At 43.9% G+C, this 16,872-nt stretch overlaps 1 protein-coding gene across 1 annotated transcript in view; it reads left to right on the top strand.

Annotated features, from left to right (window-relative positions):
• Crcp (CGRP receptor component) overlaps positions 1–16,872 on the top strand; it is a 34,342-nt gene that overhangs the window by 7,227 nt on the left and 10,243 nt on the right. The window contains exons 2-4 of the mRNA XM_013033232.1: positions 1,315–1,351; positions 5,933–6,031; positions 8,094–8,188. Of these exons, the coding sequence (XP_012888686.1) occupies positions 1,315–1,351; positions 5,933–6,031; positions 8,094–8,188 (231 nt within the window). The remainder of the gene's footprint in view (positions 1–1,314; positions 1,352–5,932; positions 6,032–8,093; positions 8,189–16,872) is intronic.

Below are 16,872 nucleotides of genomic sequence, written 5' to 3'. Positions count from 1 at the left end.
GGCTTTTTTCTTTTTGCTTATGTGGTGCTGGGGAATCGAACCCAGGGCCTCAGGCATGCAAGGCAAGCGCTCTACCACTGAGCCACCTTCCCAGCCCTCACCCATGAGATTCTTATCTTTAACCACCAGAAAACCAGAAGTGGCCTAGGCTCAAACTGGTAGAGTGCAAGCCTTGAGTGCAGAAGCTTAGAGACAGTACCCAGACCCTGAGTTCAAGCCCCATGACTAACAAAAAAGCAAAAGAAGATGAACACCTTTGAGGTTTTGTAGCTTTTTATTAATTTTTATTTATTTATTTTTTGGTCATTTGTGAGGCTTGAACTCGGCCTGGGCGCTATCCCTAAGTTCTTCAGCTCAAGGTGAGCACTCTACCACTTGAGCCACAGTGCCACTTCAGTTTTCAGAGTGGTTTATTGGAGGTAGAATCTCACAGGCTGTGCTGGGAAGGTGGCTCAGTGGTAGAGTGCTTGCCTTGCATGTATGAGGCCCTGGATTCTATTCCTCAGCACCACATAAGCAGAAAAAAAAAGCCGGAAGTAGCGTTGTGGCTCAAGTGGTAGAGTGCTAGCCTTGAGGTGAAGAGCTGAGGGACAGCACACAGGCCCAGAGTTCAGGCCCACGACCGGACCTCCCCCCTCTCCCCTCACTGGCTTTCCTGCCCAGCCTGTCTTTGAACCACAATCCTCAGATTTCAGGTTCCTGAGTAGCTAGGATTACAGGCATGAACCCCTTGTGCCCAGCTTTTGTTGCTTTTTAACAGGGTTCTTTGTGTATGGGGCCGGGGAGGGGTCCTGGGGTTAACAGAATCCTTGATCATTGAATTTCCCAGTGGTAATGTTACTATAACATAGACCATTTCTGCTGATTATGCAGGAGGACTTGGCTGCCCAAGATGTTGGTGGCTGATTGGAGATAGGTGGTAATATTAGGGAGAAACATAGGCTCAAGATGGAGAAACACCCAAACTTCTTTTTGAGTCCCTTTCTCCTCTTTGGGTTTTGTCCTTCCCCCTCCTCCCGTAACCAACTCCTGCCAGGCATCTGATATCTCTTACTTTAGCCTACATAGATTGAAATGAATGTCACCTACCTGGTGATAGATGTGTGTTATGCTCATAAAAAATAAAGTTTGCCCTGAAGTTGTCCACAGCTAGCTAACTCCACGAAGACCTTAGGCCATTTCTCAGTATTAGGTTGTATTCCCACACTCCTGAACTAGACTACTTGATCTTGGTAAAGGAATTATTTTATAGACATTTAATACTCAAAAAAGGATGTGAGCCAAGACTGATATTCACTTGCTTTTCTTTTGCAGGAAAGATGCAAATTCTGCGCTGCTCTGTAACTATGAGGTAAATAGCTTTGAAGTGTACTGTTGTATTTTCCTCTCAGTTTGTCTTTTGTGATGATTATAGAATTATTTTGGTTAGAAATTACTAAACTCAATTTGGACAAATTTTGTTATCTGAAGGAACTTAGAATGATATTCCAAGTAAATTATGATACTTTAGGAAGCTGGAAGACTTTCGTTTTCAGAAGGTATCCTTCCCTAAATCCCAAAGGTTCTGGAGCGTCATTTGCGATGCCTTCATGTAATGGAGTATCATGTAATGAAGTAATTAGAGCCATTTTTGTGTGCAAAAATATCTTGCCATGGGGCTAGGAAGGTGGCTCAGTGGTAGAGTGCTTGCCTTGCATGCATGAGGCCATGGTTCTATTCCTCAGCACCACATAAGCAAACAGAAAAAAGCCAAAAGTGGCACTGTGGCTCAAGTGGTAGAGCGCTAGCCTTGAGCTGAAGAACTGAGGGACAGCGCCCAGGCCCAGAGTTCAGGCCCTATGACCGGACCCCAAAAAAAAAAAATGTTGCCAGCTAAAGTATTTAGGGCCTTTTCCTAATTACCATCCTTTATAAAATTTTTTTAAATATGTTATCATTTTAATTTTGAAATAGTCTCAAAGGTTAATATATCTTCAGTTTGAAAGAGAGTTTAGGCGAGGTGCTTAAGGCTCATGCCTATAAGCCTGATTACTCAGGAAGAAGAGATCTAAGATCATGGATGAAAGCCAGTCCTGACAGAAAATTCTGCAAGACTCTTTTTGTTTTTTTGGGTTGGTCGTGGGGCCTGAACTCTGGGCCTGGGAACTGTTCCTCAGCTTTCAGCTCAAGGCTAGCACTCTACCACATGAGCCATAGCGCTACTACTGGCTTTTTCTGCTTATGTGGTGTTGAGGAATTGAACCCAGGTCCTCATGAATGCAAGCAAGCACTCTACCACTGAGCCACCTTCCCAACCCCTCTGCCAGATTCTTTTTTTTGCCAGTCGTGGGGCCTGAACTCTGGGCCTGGGTACTGTCCCTCAGCTCTTCAGCTCAAGGATAGCGCTCTACCACTTGAGCCACAGCGCCACTTCTGGTTTTTTCTGCTTATGTGGTACTGAGGAATCGAACCCAGGTCCTCATGCATGCAAGGCAAGCACTCTACCACTGAGCCACCTTCCCAGCCCCTCTGCCAGATTCTTGACTCCAGTTAACCAGCAAAAAACTGCTGGACTGCAGGTTCAAGTGGTAGAGCCCCAGTCATGAGCAAGAAGAAAGAATGGCCAAGCCAGAGCTTGGATCATCTCATTTTGCCTGGGTCCACTTTGGTTTTACTAAACCATTTTACAACCTCTCATATATTCACTGTCAGTATTCCCCATGTCTTAAGTATAAACTCAGAAAGATAGAGAGGAAGTCTGGATCTCCATTGTGTGAATTGTGTGTATTGAATAAACAGATGGCCAGATTCTTTTTTTTTTTTTCTTTCTTTTTTGTCAGTGCTAGGGTTTGAACTCAGGGCCTGGGCACTGTCCCTGAGCTCTTCAGGTCAAGGCAAGTGCTCTACTACTTGAGCCACAGCACCACTTTCAGTTTTTCTGGTGGTTAATTGGAGATAAGAGTCTCATGGACTTTCTTGCCCCTGCTGGCTTTGAACCGCAGTTCTCAGATCTCACCCTTCTGAATAGTAGGATTACAGGTGTAAGCCACCAGCGCCCAGCCCAGATTCTTTTTTTTTTTTTTTTTAATTTTTTTTTGTCAGTCGTGGGGCTTGAACTCTGGGTCTGGGTGCTGTCCCTCAGCTCTTCAGCTCAAGGTTAGCGCTCTACCACTTGAACCACAGTGCTACTTCTGGCCTTTTCTGCTTATGTGGTGCTGAGGAATCAAACCCAGGGCCTCATGCATGCAAGGCAAGCGCTCTACCACTGAGCTACCTTCCCAATTACTTTTTTTTTGTTTGTTTGTTTTGTTGTGGGGCTTGAAATGTGGGCCTGGGCACTGTCCCTGAGCTCTTCAGGTCAAGGCAAGTGCTCTACTACTTGAGCCACAGCACCACTTTCAGTTTTTCTGGTGGTTAATTGGAGATAAGAGTCTCATGGACTTTCTTGCCCCTGCTGGCTTTGAACCGCAGTTCTCAGATCTCACCCTTCTGAATAGTAGGATTACAGGTGTAAGCCACCAGCGCCCAGCCCAGATTCTTTTTTTTTTTTTCTTTCTTTTTTGTCAGTGCTAGGGTTTGAACTCAGGGCCTGGGCACTGTCCCTGAGCTTCATTTGCTCAAGGCTGCACTCTACCATTTGAGCCACAGGGCCACTTCCGGCTTTTTCTGTTTATGTGGACCTGAGGAATTGAACCCAGGGCTTTATGCATGCTAGGGGCAAGCACTCTACCACTAGGCCACATTCCCAGGCCCCCTCTGTCTTAAAGGCTCATCCCAAGTAGTTGCTCCTTATAACAGAAAAGAAAGTGGTTGTTGGCCAAGCCACTGGCTTTTAGGAGTCTGTTTATGCAGCCTGGATTCTGCTGGGTGTTTGGGTGTTTGTTCTTTGAGTAAAATTTGCCTTCACTGAGTCTCATCAAAAGAGGAGGAACTATGTTGTATCTAGTAGAAATCTGTAAGACCATATTTTCTTAAATTTCTGATTGACTTTTGTGTGTGTCAGGGCTAGGGCTTGAACTCAGGGCCTGGGCGCTGTCCCTTAGCTTCTTCAATTAAGGCTAGCACTCTACCACTTGAGCCACAGCTCCAGTTCATTTTGCTGGTAAATTGGAGATGAGAGTTTCATGGACTTTTCTGCCCAGGCTGGCTTTGAACCACGATCCTTAGATCTCAGCCTCCTGAGTAGCTAGGATTACAGATGTGAGCCACTGTTACCTGGCTCCAGCACTGTTTTAAGGTTTGTTTTGTTTTGTTTTTTTTTGTCGGTCATGGGGCTTGAACTCTGGGCTTGGGCATTGTCCCTGCACTCTCCAGCTCAAGGCGAATGCTCTCCCACTTGAGCCACAGTGCCACTTATGGTTTTCTAGTGGTTTATTGGAGATGAGAGTCTCACGGACTTTTCTGTCCAGGCTGGCTTTGAACCGTGATCCTTAGATCTCAGCCTCCTGAGTAGCTAGGATTAGAGGTGTGAGCCACTGGAGCCCGGCGATTTAAGTTTTATTTATTTATTTATTTATTTATTTTGGGGTCCAGTCGTGGGCCTGAACTCTGGGCCTGGGTGCTGTCCCTCAGCTCTTCACCTCAAGGTTAGTGCTCTACCACTTGAGCCACAGTGCCACTTCCGGCTTTTTTTCCCCTGCTTATGTGATGCTGTGGAATGGAACCCAGGGCCTCATGCATGCAAGGCAAGCGCTCTACCACTGAGCCACCGTCCCAGCCCTTAGGTTATTTTTAATTTTAATTTTTTTTTTTCTTTGGGTTGGTCGTGGGGCTTGAGCTCTGGGCTTGGGTGCTATCCCTGTGTTCTTCAGTTCAAGGCGAGTGCTCTACCGCTTGAGCCACAGCACCACTTCTGATTTTCTAGTGGGTTTTTTTATTGGAGATAAGAATCTCAGGGACTTTCCTGCCCGGGCTGGCTTTGAACCACGATCCTCAGATCTCAGCCTCCTGATTAGCCAGGATTACAGACATGAGCCACTGGAGCCCAGCTAATTTTAAATTTTTATTTTTTGTCAGTCCTGGCACTTTAACTCAGGGTTTGGGCACTGTCCCTGGGCATTTTTTACTTTAGGCTAGTGCTCTACTGTTTTGAGCCACAGCACTACTTCTGGCTTTCTGGTGATTAATTGGAGATAAGACTCTCAACAGAGGCTGGGAAGGTGGCTCAGTGGTAGTGTTTGCCTTGCATTCATGAGGCCCTGGGTTCGATTCCTCAGCACCACATAAGCAGAAAAAGCCCCAGTGGTACTGTGGCTCAAGTGGTAGAGCGCTAGCCTTGAGCTAAAGAGCTCAGGGACAGCATCCAGGTCTAGAGTTCAGGCCCCATGACCAAAAAAAAAAAAAAAAAAAGACTCTCACAGACTTTCCTGCCTGGCCTGGCTTCCAACTGCTATCCTCAGATCTCAGCCTCTGAGTGGTAGCTAGGATTATAGGCATTAGTCACTAGCACCTGGCTAGAACTCCTTTATGTTTGAGGAAAATTAACTTTCATATACTCAATGTGCCTTTGAGATCAGAGAAGATTAGTAATTTTGTATTGATATGAAACATTTATTTATTTATTTTTGCTAGTCTTAGGGCTTGAACTCAGGACCTGGAAACTGTCCCTGAGCTTCTTTTGTTCAAGGTTAGCACTCTACTACTTGAGTCATAGCACCACTTTTGGCTTTTTGTGTTTATGTGGTAGTGAGGAATTGAACCCCAGGGCTTTCATGCATGCTAGGCAAGCAATCTACCACTAAGCCACATTCCTGCCCACATTTTAAGTATTTTAAGGAAACTTGTGAATTTGGGATATTTGACTTATTTAAAAGCTCTTATTTGCTCTAAACCAAAAGTTGGGAGGTGGGTGTGTTAGAAGAAAGGAGGTATTTTCTGATTTTTCTTCGAAATCATAGATCTTGGAATACATTTCTCAAACTTACTCACAGAAGTCTTGTATATCTCTTCTCAGGTGTTCCAGTTACTAACGGATCTGAAAGAGCAGCGTAAAGAGAGTGGAAAGAATAAGCACAGTTCTGGGCAACAGAACTTGAATACCATCACCTATGAAGTAAGCCTGGGCTGCTGGAGGCCTTCCCTATCCTAAGGGACATTGGTTTGTTCTGCTGATAACTAGCTACCTCTCACCTGATTGAAGTAGTTTTACCTAGATCCAGGTTTTATTCTGTTTATAAAAATGAAAGGTGGGGCTGGGAAGATGGCTCAGTGGTAGAGTGCTTGCTTTGCATGCCTGAGGCCCTGGGTTCGATTCCTCAGCACCACATAAGCAAAAAAGAAAAAAGCCGGAGGTGGCGCTGTGGCTCAAGTGGTAGAATGCTAGCCTTGAGCTGAAGAGCTGAGGGACAGCGCCCAGGCCCAGAGTTCAGGCCCCACTACCGAAAAAAAATATAAAAATGAAAGGTGGGGCTATCGGTATAGCTCAAGTGGTAGAGTACCAGCTGAGTAAGCATGAGGTCCAGGGTTCAAATCCTAGTACCAATAAAATAAATATTTTTTTTAAAAAAAGAAAGAAAGGTGTTTGGCCAGCTACCAGGATCAGTAAGCTTCAAAGCTAGGAGTAACTTATAAAACTTCCCTCACTGTGAACACATCAGGTTTAGGAATTCCTACTTAGAACCATGATCAGCTTTTGTAATTCCCACGAAGGACCACAGAACTTACCAAACCTGTTATGTTGACAGCTATAGTTTTTTACAGGGAAATGGCCAAGAGAAGTAGAAATAGTCCAGGGAACATTGCAGGATCATTCTCCTCCCTCCCAGTCAGGACGTAAGTGTGTGTCCATCCACAGAGTTGTCAATCAGGGAAGCTCAGCTGGGCCTCTGTGTTTAGACCTCCTGCTCTAAAACTACAGATAAGACCAGCCTCGAATGTATGTCAGATAGTAAACCTGTCTAGTGTAATGGGGGCCCAAGCAACTATATGCCTGATTAGAGAAAGCATTCCAAGGGCCCAGAGATCATCCCTAGAAGCCTAGGGCAAAGCCAAGTTCTTTTTTTTTTTTTTTGTCGGTCATGGGGCCTGAACTCTGGGCCTGGGCTCTGTTTCTCAGCTCTTCAGTTCAAGGCTAGCGCTCTACCTCTTGAGCCATAGCACCACTTCAGGCCTTTTCTGCTTATGTGGTGCTGAGGAATTGAACCCAGGGCTTCATGCATGCAAGGCAAGCACTGTACCACTGAGATACCTTCCCAGCCCAGTTTTTTTTTGTTTTTGTTTTTGTTTTTTTGGTGCCAGTCCTGGGCCTTGAATTCAGGGCCTAGGTAATTCCCTGAGCTTTTTTGCTGTACCACTTTGAGCCACAATTCCACTTTCAGTTTTGTAGTGGTTAATTGGAGGTAAGAGTCTCATAGATTTTCTTGCCTGGGCTCTCTTTGAACCACGGTCCTCAGATCTTAGCCTCCCAAGTACCTAGGATTACAGGTGTGAGCCATTGGTGCCAAGCAAAGGAAACTTAATTTAATTCCTTTTTGCTAGGGCTTGAACTCAGGGCCTGGAGCTCTCATTTGGCTTTTTGTTTGTTTGCTTTTTATTTTTTGTTCACACTGCTCTACCACTAGAGTTACGCTTCTGCTTCTGACTTGCTGGGTCTTCCTCTGTACTGTGATCTTTAGATCTCAGCTTCCTGAGTAGGATTATAGGGATGAACTATTTGTATCTGGCTTCTCCCCACTTTCCTCTTTAGTGTTGGTATCAGAGCTTGAATTTATGACCTTAAGCTCTGATTCAGCTTTTTTGCTCATAGCTGACATTAACTCTTTGTTTTTGGGCCTGGTTGTGGGGCCAGAACTCTGGGCCTGGCCACTGTCCTCAGCTCTTCAGCTCAAGGCTAGCACTCTACCACTTGAGCCACAGCTGGCATTAACTCTTGCATTATCTCTTCAGGTTGGGTTTTTGTTGGTTAATAGGAAACCAATGAGTCTTGTGGAATTTTCTGGCAATGCTGGCTTTAAACACAACAGTCCTCCAGGTCTCAGCCTCCTAAGTAGCTAGGAATATAGGCATGTGCCAGTGGCTTGGAAGATACTTGAAATTTCCTAAAACTAAATTGTAACCACTGTTTTCCATTTTTATTTAGATTTCTTCATCTTATGCTTTTTTTCATTTTTTTGTAGACATTAAAATACATATCAAAAACACCATGCAGACACCAGAGTCCTGAGATTGTCAGAGAATTTCTCACAGCCATGAAAAGCCACAAATTGACCAAGTAAGTAAATATTATCATAAATGGGAAGATTAACACATAATGAAAAGCCATCCTTAGCCACTATATTTATATTTAGTTGAACTTTAGGTTTTTTTTTTTTTTTTTTTGAGCTTTGGGTTTTTAACTAGCATACAGTAAATGCTGTTTTAAAGATAGGATCATGATTTTTTTTTTTTTTTTGTCAGTTGTGGGGCCTGAACTCTGGGCCTGGGTACTGTCCCTCAGCTCTTCACCTCAAGGCTAGTCCTCTACCACTTGAGCCATAGCACCACTTCTGGCTTTTTTTTTATGTGGTGCTGAAGAATGGAATCCGGTGCCTCATGAATGTAAGGCAAGCACTCTACCACAGAGCTACCTTCTAGCCCTAGAACCTAGAATCATGATATTTTGACAGCTACAAGTTAGACATATAGTCCCATCCAGAGCCAGGAGCAGAACTTAATGATTTTATCTCTAGGTCCCAGTTCATATGACCCTTCACCCCCTCCCAGCATTAGGCTAATTTGGATAAAGAGTAGTGTTCATAAGTTAAAGTACTTTATAATCCTCCAGATCTCAACTTTTTAGTAGCTAGGATTATAGACTTTGGGATAATTTTTCTTTCTTTTTTAAAATTAGCATATATTGATGTTGGTATATGTGGAGGGGAAGGGAAAAAACAAATCGTTAAAACAGGTATACAGGAGGACCCATTGCAACAATGAGATGTACAAGTCGTTATGTCGAAAAACAAACTTTACAACTTTGGTGGGGGGAAGAGGGCGGGGGTGGGGGGGAGGATGGGAAGGGGAAACAAAGGAGCAAGCAACAATGCTTGATAAGAAATGTGCTCATTACCTTGCCCATGTAATTGTAACCCCTCTGTACAGTATTTTCACAATAAAAATATGTTTATAAAAATTAGCATATATTAGTTATACAAGTGGATTTCATTTTGATATTTCCAAACATACATACAATATACTCTGATGAAACTTGCCCCATTTATTTTTTTCCCTCATCCTCTGCTCTTCATTAAAACAATCTGAACAGGTTTGTCCTATTTTCACACATGCATATGTAGTACTTAAGACTACATTCACCCTCACTCACCCTCACCATTGAGGTAATCTCTGTCTTTGTTGGGTCACATTGTTTTTTCACCTTGGTTTTCTATTAAGCCCACATGTACTTTTCAGTTCTAAAGTTTAAATATGTTCATAACTTTGTCTCTTTCCTAGAACTGCTATTGTTCTGTTCATTTCAAGAATGTTTACTTTTACCCCATACTGTTATTATAGGCTAATAATACCTTTGATAATTCCAAGATCTGGATGTGATTTTCCTTTTCCCTTGAGAATTGAGTTGTGTTTTCCAGATTGAAGTAGCTTTAAATTGTATCCTGAGCATTTTGAGTATTATACTCAAATAGTTTAAATACTTGTGTTGTGGTGAAAGTCTGGGCAACATTGAGTTGGTTTTGGGTTTTTTTTTTCATGTAGAATATAATCATATGATCAGCCTAGATATGTTCAGAACTCAGGTCCTCCTTTCCATAGGAAGCATTTCACTGTTAATTTAGACTTTAGAACCTTTGCCCTGCACGTTAGGTCTTTTTTTTTTTTTTTAGTATGAGACTGGAGTGTTGGTTTAACAGGCTCACTCACAGGGTATTTACTGTACTGGATGCAGGGCAGAGTGGGTTCCCTTGCTGACCTCACCTGCTACTGTTGTTTCATCTGTGAGCAGGCCTTGCATTGTGAGCTTCACTTGGATTCCAGATTCTAAGGGCTCCCCCTTTCTCAGCAAGGGAAACAGCAGCAAGAATTCATATCTCTCTGGCTGGGAACACTTCCTCCAATCTACCTGTTTTTGCTTTTCAGAATCCTTTGATTATTACTTTTGTAATTTTTTGAGATTTTTGTTGTGGAGATAAACTTTAGTGGACTTGCTTCATCTTGTCTGCATCAGAAGTTGCAGTAATTGATGTTTAAGTTTCTTCTCATTGAATTGTCTAGACTGGTGTTTTACTTCCTAATTTCTACATCTTTTCTACTACAAATAGGGACATGGCTACCATCCAAGAAACCCACAAATAGAAATGCCTTGCAAGCTGATTCATAATTGGTTGTAATCTACATAAATTTAAAGCAGACTGTGGTGTTCAAGGATGATGATGATTGATGATGGTTAACTTGATGCCTGTGGTTCGAATTCAGGGCCTTGGTGCTGTCTGAGCTTCTTTTGCTGAAGGCACTATAGTGTTCTACCACTTTGAGCTATAGCTCCACTTCTGGCTTTTTTGGTGGTTAATTGGAGAGTTACAGGGACTTTCCTGCCTGGGCTAGTTTTGAACTATGATCTCCAGATCTCAACCTCCTGAGTAGCTAGGATTACAAGAGTGAACCACCAAACACCCCGCCCTCAAGGATTAATTTTAAGTTCCTTTTTTTATATGTGATTCCAAAGCTGAGGATTCATGAAGTCCTTTGTGACCTATATGTCTGTATTGGTTTTGGGGCTTGAACTCAGGGCCTGGGCACTGTCCCTGAGCTTCTTTTGCTTAAGGGTAGTACTCTACCCCTTGAGCCACAGCTCCACTTCTGGCTTTTTAGTGGTTAATTGGAGATGAGAGTCTCATGGACTTTCCTGCCAGGGCTTGTCTTTGACCACAATCCTCAGATTTCAGCCTCCTGGGTAGCTAGGATTACAGGTATGAGTCACTGGTACCTAGCCCTTTGTGACCTTTTAAAGTATACCTTTAAGTAGTTGGTTCTATGACTGTTCAAGAAGCCACAGGCTTCAAAACAGTAGCCAGTAGAGGGCACTGGCAGGCTTCTTTCATAAGGGCTATGTCCTGTCGCCTGGCCTGGTGAGCAGACCCCTTGGCTACTTGCCAGCTACAGTCACCAAGGCCCTGCTTGTGCTGGCTAGAGCAGTTTAACACAGAAAACTGCTTTATCTGATTATCCTCAGTAGCTTTTACTATCATGCTGTCAGGGAGAGATGATCCAAGATCATAGTATAAGGCTGGGAATGTGGCTCAGTGGTAGAGTGCTTGCCTAGCATGCATGAAGCCCTGGGTTCAATTCCTCAGTACCACATAAACAGAAAAGCCCGAAGTGTTGCTGTGGCTCAAGATGTAGAGTACTAGTCTTGAGCAAAAGAAGCTAAAGGACAAAGCCCAGGCCCTGAATTCAAGCCCTAAGACAAGATAATAGTATAACTGGTCCAGTTCTGTTAGGCAAATTCTGGGGCTCTGTTCATTTGCTTAAATGTGTATACTACCAGAATGGTTTTTTTTTAAATGTTATTACAAAGGTGGTACACAGTGGGGGTACAGTTACATAAGTCAGATAAAGTACTTTTTTTCTCTTAGACAGTGTCACACCTTCTCTGGCTCTCTCAGTCTTTTTTTTGGGGGGGGGGAATCTGGTCGTGGGGCCTGAACTCTGGGTCTGGGTGCTGTCCCTCAGCTCTTCAGCTCAAGGCTAGTGCTCTACCACTTGAGCCACAGCACCACTTCTGGCTTTTTTCTTTTTGCTTATGTGGTGCTGAGGAATTGAACCCAGGGCCTCAGGCTTGCAAGGCAAGTGCTCTATCACTGAGCTACCTTCCCAGCTCCTCTCTCAGTCTTTTTTTTTTTTTTTTTGGGTCCGGTGGTGGGCCTGAACTCTGGGCCTGGGCGCTGTCCCTCAGCTCTTCAGCTCAAGGCTAGCACCCTACCATTTGAGCCACAGCGCCACTTCCAGCTTTTTTTTTTTTCTGCATATGTGGTGCTGAGGAATCGAACCCAGGGCCTCATGCATGCAAGGCAAGCACTCTACCACTGAGCCACCTTCCCAGCCCCTCTCTCAGTCTTTAGTGTAGACTAGGAACCACATTTTGTTTGACTTACTGGCCTTACTCATCAAAATATCAGGTTGTAGCTCAACTCTGGCACTGGCCTATATAACTTCTTATTTAGTGTATTATTCTCCTGCCACCCAAAGTTGTTTTTTTTTCTTTTTTCCCTTTAATAATTTTAGTTGTTGTTTGAGGCTTTAAGTTCTGAGGGCCTGGTATCATCATGACACATATCATGTCTTCCAGGAATCAAGAGAAGTCTTGCCCTATAGTCCAGCTTAGGTTTGTAAATGACTTTGAGTCCCTAAAAGAACTCTCCTGTGCACAAGTTACTCCTAGGATTTGGTACTGTATTTTATGTTAATTAATTAATTAATATGGTCAGTTGTAGGGCCTGAACTCTGGGCCTGGTCGCTGTCCCTCAGCTCTTCAGCTCAAGGCTAGCGCTCTACCACTTGAGCCATAGCACCACTTCCGCCTTTTCCTGCTTATGTGGTGCTGAGGAATTGAACCCAGGGCCTCAAGTATGCAAGGCAAGCACTCTCCCACTGAGCCATCTTCCCTGCTCTACTTTGAACTTTTTAATTTTTGTTTATGTGGTACTGAGGAATCAAATCCAGGGCTTCATGCATGCTAGGTAAACAATAAGCCGTATTCCCAGCCCTGTTTATTTTAATTAATTTATTTGTGCTGGTCCTAGGGCTTAACTTGGGGCCTGGACTCTTCCTGAACTTTTATTTTGCTTAAGGCTAGTACTCTACCATTTGAGCCACAGCTTGCTTGTTTGCTTGCTTGCTTTTTTTTTTTTTTGTTATGTCTCATAGACTTTCCTGCCTAAGCTGGTTTTGAACTGCAGTCTTCACATCTCAACCTCCTGAGTTGCTAGGATTATAGGCCTCTCGCCATACTTTAGACTTATGCCTCTGGGACCAGATTTCCCTAGTGTATACAGTCCTGCTTATCCCATCTGCTTTCAGAGCATAGAATCCTGCCTCACGTCTCCTCACAGTTCTCCAACTTGTTTCTCCTGTGCCCTTCTCTTGGAAGTCAGAGCTTCCTTAATTCTGAGTTCAGATTACATTGATTTTTTTGTCATCTGGGATTTGAACTCAAAGCCTTACACCTTTTTAGGCTGGTACTTTACTACTTGTACCTTCTGTCTTCATCTTAGTAGCTAGGATTATAGACATTCTGCTCTGCCCTTATGTTACTTGAGATGGAGTCTCACTAACTTTTACCTGGATTACCTCCAGTTTTGATCCTCTCAGTCTCTGGGAGGAACTGGGATTATAGGCATGAGTTACCATACTTGGCCTTCATGCCAGCTTTGTCTCAGGTGTTGAGGATACAAAATAGAATACAGTATAAGTGCTCTTGATAGTGGAGAGATACTGAAGTGTCAGGATTTGAGGCTAGGAATTTGTTTATAGGAGATGGTGGTTTTAATGTAAAGGAACAGTTAGCCAGATGCTGGTAAGAAAGTGTTTTCTGAACAGAGGGAGCACCATGGGATAAGTAAGGCATAGAATCAAGAAGCTTCCCAGAACTTTCCTGTGTAGAGTAGCACCTAGGGAAAGTAGAGCTATATGAATCTAGAGGGACTAACAGAGACCAGATCTCAAAAGGGTCTTGGTGAGTAGACTGACAAAATTCTAATCTATACCCAAACCTATGAGGAGAGTGGACCTATAAAGAGATAGTAAGATTTCTTTCTACCTTTTTTTTTTTTTTGGGTCGGGTCGTGGGGCCCGAACTCTGGGCCTGGGAACTGTCCCTCAGCTCTTCGGCTCAAGGCTAGCACTCTACCACTTGAGCCACAGCGCCACTTCTGGCTTTTTTCTTTTTGCTTATGTGGTGCTGAGGAATTGAACCCAGGGCCTCATGCATGCAAGGCAAGTGCTCTACCACTGAGCCACCTTCCCAGCCCTCTTTCTATCTTTTAAAAGATATTATAAGCTGGTGCTAGTGGCTCATGTCTGTAATCCTAGCTACTCAGGAGGCTTAGATCTGAGGATCATGGTTCAAAGCCAGCTCAGGCAGGAAAATCAAATAAACATATCAGTAAAGCTGGAAGTAGTGCTCTGGCTCAAGTAGTTGATCCCAAAAGCTCAGGGACAGCACCCGGGCTCAGAGTTCAAACACCCTCTAGAGGCAAAAGAAATAAAAGAAAGGTACTTTAAGAGTAAAGACAGAAGTTGGCTCTTGCCTGTAATTCTAGCTACTCAGAAAGCTGATAACCTGAGGATCACAATTCAAAGCCAACCTAGATAGGAAAGTCTGTGAGACTTACCTCCATTTAACACCAAAAAGCCAGAAATGGAAGTGTGTCTCAAGTGGTAGAGCGCCAGCCTTAGCACCCAGGCCCTGAGTTCAAGTCTCAGGACTAGCATTAAAAAAATCTTGGAGGGGCTGGGAAGGTGGCTCAGTGGTAGAGTGCTTGCCTTGCATGCATGAGGCTCTGGGTTCGATTCCTCAGCACCACAAAAGCAAAAAGCCGGAGGTGGCGCTGTGGCTCAAGTGGTGGAATGCTAACCTTGAGCTGAAGAGCTGAGCTGAGGGACAGCGTCCAGTCCCAGAGTTCAGGCCCTACAACTGGACCCAAAAAAAAACCAAAAAAAAAATTCTTGGAAAAGGGCTAGGAAGGTGGCTCACTGGTAGAGTGCTTGCCTTACATGCGTGAGGTCCTGGGTTTGATCCCTCAGCACCACATAAGCAGAAAAGGCCGGAAGTGGTGTTGTGGCTCAAGTGGTAGAGTGCTAGCCTTGAGCTGAAAAGCTGAGGGACAGGACCCAGGCCCAGAGTTCAGGTCCCACGACCAACCCCCCCCCAAAAAAAGAGAAAAATAGTAGGGTGCCAGTGGCTCATGCCTGTAATCCTAGCTACTCAGGAGGCTGAGATCTGAGGAAAGTCCTTATGAAAGACTCTTATCTCCAACTAACCACCCAAAAACCAGAAATGGAGCTGTGGCTCAAAGTGGTAGAGCACTAACATTGAGCAGAAGAGCTCAGGGATAGTGCTGAGGCCCTGAGTTGAAGCCCCATGACTGACAAAAAAAAGAAAAAAAATTGGGGGGAAAAATAAAAAGAGTGAAGGTAGATTGGAAAGTAGCAGACCTGAAGATAGAGGCCATTGTCTTGTAATCAAGAGGCCAGAATTGCTTATGGAAATGTGGAGGAGGGCAGTGTTATTTTTAAAAGATAACAGTGGGTGACGGGAAGTCAGGCAGGACCTCAGATTTCTGGCCTTGGGTTCTTCAAGACAGAATATACAGATGTACAGAGAGGAGCTACATTGTTGAAAGGGAGAGTCAGATCACTTGTCAGAGCATCTCATCTGTTGTTACCTGAGATATCTAGTAGGCACTTGGCTATACAGGTCTAGAGGTCAACTTACGTTTCTTAAAAACATGGATTTCAGGGGCAAAGCGTATAGTAGCTGTTGAGATTGTGAGTTTGGATAAAGAAGTCCAAAAGAGGCTCAGAAACAGGGAAGGACACAATGGGAATGCTAGAGGAGGCAAAAGAAGAATACCTGGGCAGAGGTAAAGGAACAGCAGTTGGGAAGACAGGAGCCAGTTGGGAAAGCGCAGTGGAAGTCATGAGGTGGGGGGCAGAAAGTCTCCTGGTGAGGTGATTACAGGCAGGGAGAGACAATCACTGATAGAGTGATCAGTGAGGTGATTAACTGGATGAGGTGATGATCCACAGAGATGGAATGATCAGTTAGGTGAGGCTATCACGGATGGAGTGATGGATCAGCTAGGTGAGGTGATGGAGATTCATTCATAGGCTTTTCAGCAAGGACAGTGTTGGTGATCAGCTAGGGCAAGAGCTAAAGTGCAGTGGATTGAGAAGCAAGGAGAGAATGTAGTTTGAAGCTAGGGAGTATGTGTCCATTCCCCAGTTGGGAGCTGAAATTCCTGTGAGTGATTTGCTCAGCATTGTTCAGCTTCTGTATGTAGAACGGGGAACTGTTGGTTTGACTTGGAGTCAGGCTTTCCAGAGAGTGCTTGTGAAATGTGTCTGTTGCTAGGAGACTTTCTGTGACCAAAAGAGCATTTCCTTTGGTAGAAGGATCACAGTTTGATTAACTGAATTCCATTATTTTGCTTGACTTGGGGCGGAGTTACTCATTTATTCCACTGTATCTTTGTTCTTTTCTCTTTCCTCATTCATATTAGTGGTAGTGATGGTGGTTAAAAAGCAAAGCAAAACCAAAAAGTAACAATTTTATTTATAGTGAGGGCTCTGATTTTCCATTGCATTTAGGTCTCAAAATCCCTGCTAAAATATTCCCTGCCTTACCAGTTTCTCTGCAGCTCATGTTCTTCACATACATGCTTATAACCCTAAATGTATTTTCATATGTTTATAACTTAGGACTGACTCCCACATTTGAGAGAAAACATGCATCCTTTGTCTCCTTGAACCTGACTTACTTCATTTACCATAATATTTTCCAAGTCCGTCCATTTCTCTGCAAATGAGATGACTGAGTACAATTCCATTGTATATATATGTACCACATTTTCTCCATTTGTCCATTGTAGGGCATCTGAACTATTTCTATTATCTTGACTCTTGTGAAAGCAATGAACATGGATGTGCAAGTGCCTTTACTAATATTATGGATAGATACCCAAGAGTGGTATCATTGGATCATAGCATAGAAAAACATGACATTTGGGGCTGGGAAGGTGGCTCAGTGGTAGAGTGCTTGCCTTGCATGCATGAGGCCCTGGGTTCGATTCCGCAGCACCACATTAGCAAAAAGAAAAAAGCCAGAAGTGGTGCTGTGGCTCAAGTGGTAGAGCGCTAGCCTTGAGCTGAAGAGCTGAGGGACAGCACCCAGACCCAGAG

This window comes from Dipodomys ordii, unplaced genomic scaffold (assembly GCF_000151885.1).
Source record: "Dipodomys ordii isolate 6190 unplaced genomic scaffold, Dord_2.0 Scaffold164, whole genome shotgun sequence".
Classification (NCBI taxonomy): domain Eukaryota; kingdom Metazoa; phylum Chordata; class Mammalia; order Rodentia; family Heteromyidae; genus Dipodomys; species Dipodomys ordii.
The sequence above is the reverse complement of the archived record's forward strand: the minus strand, read 5'-3'. Positions and strand labels throughout refer to the sequence as shown.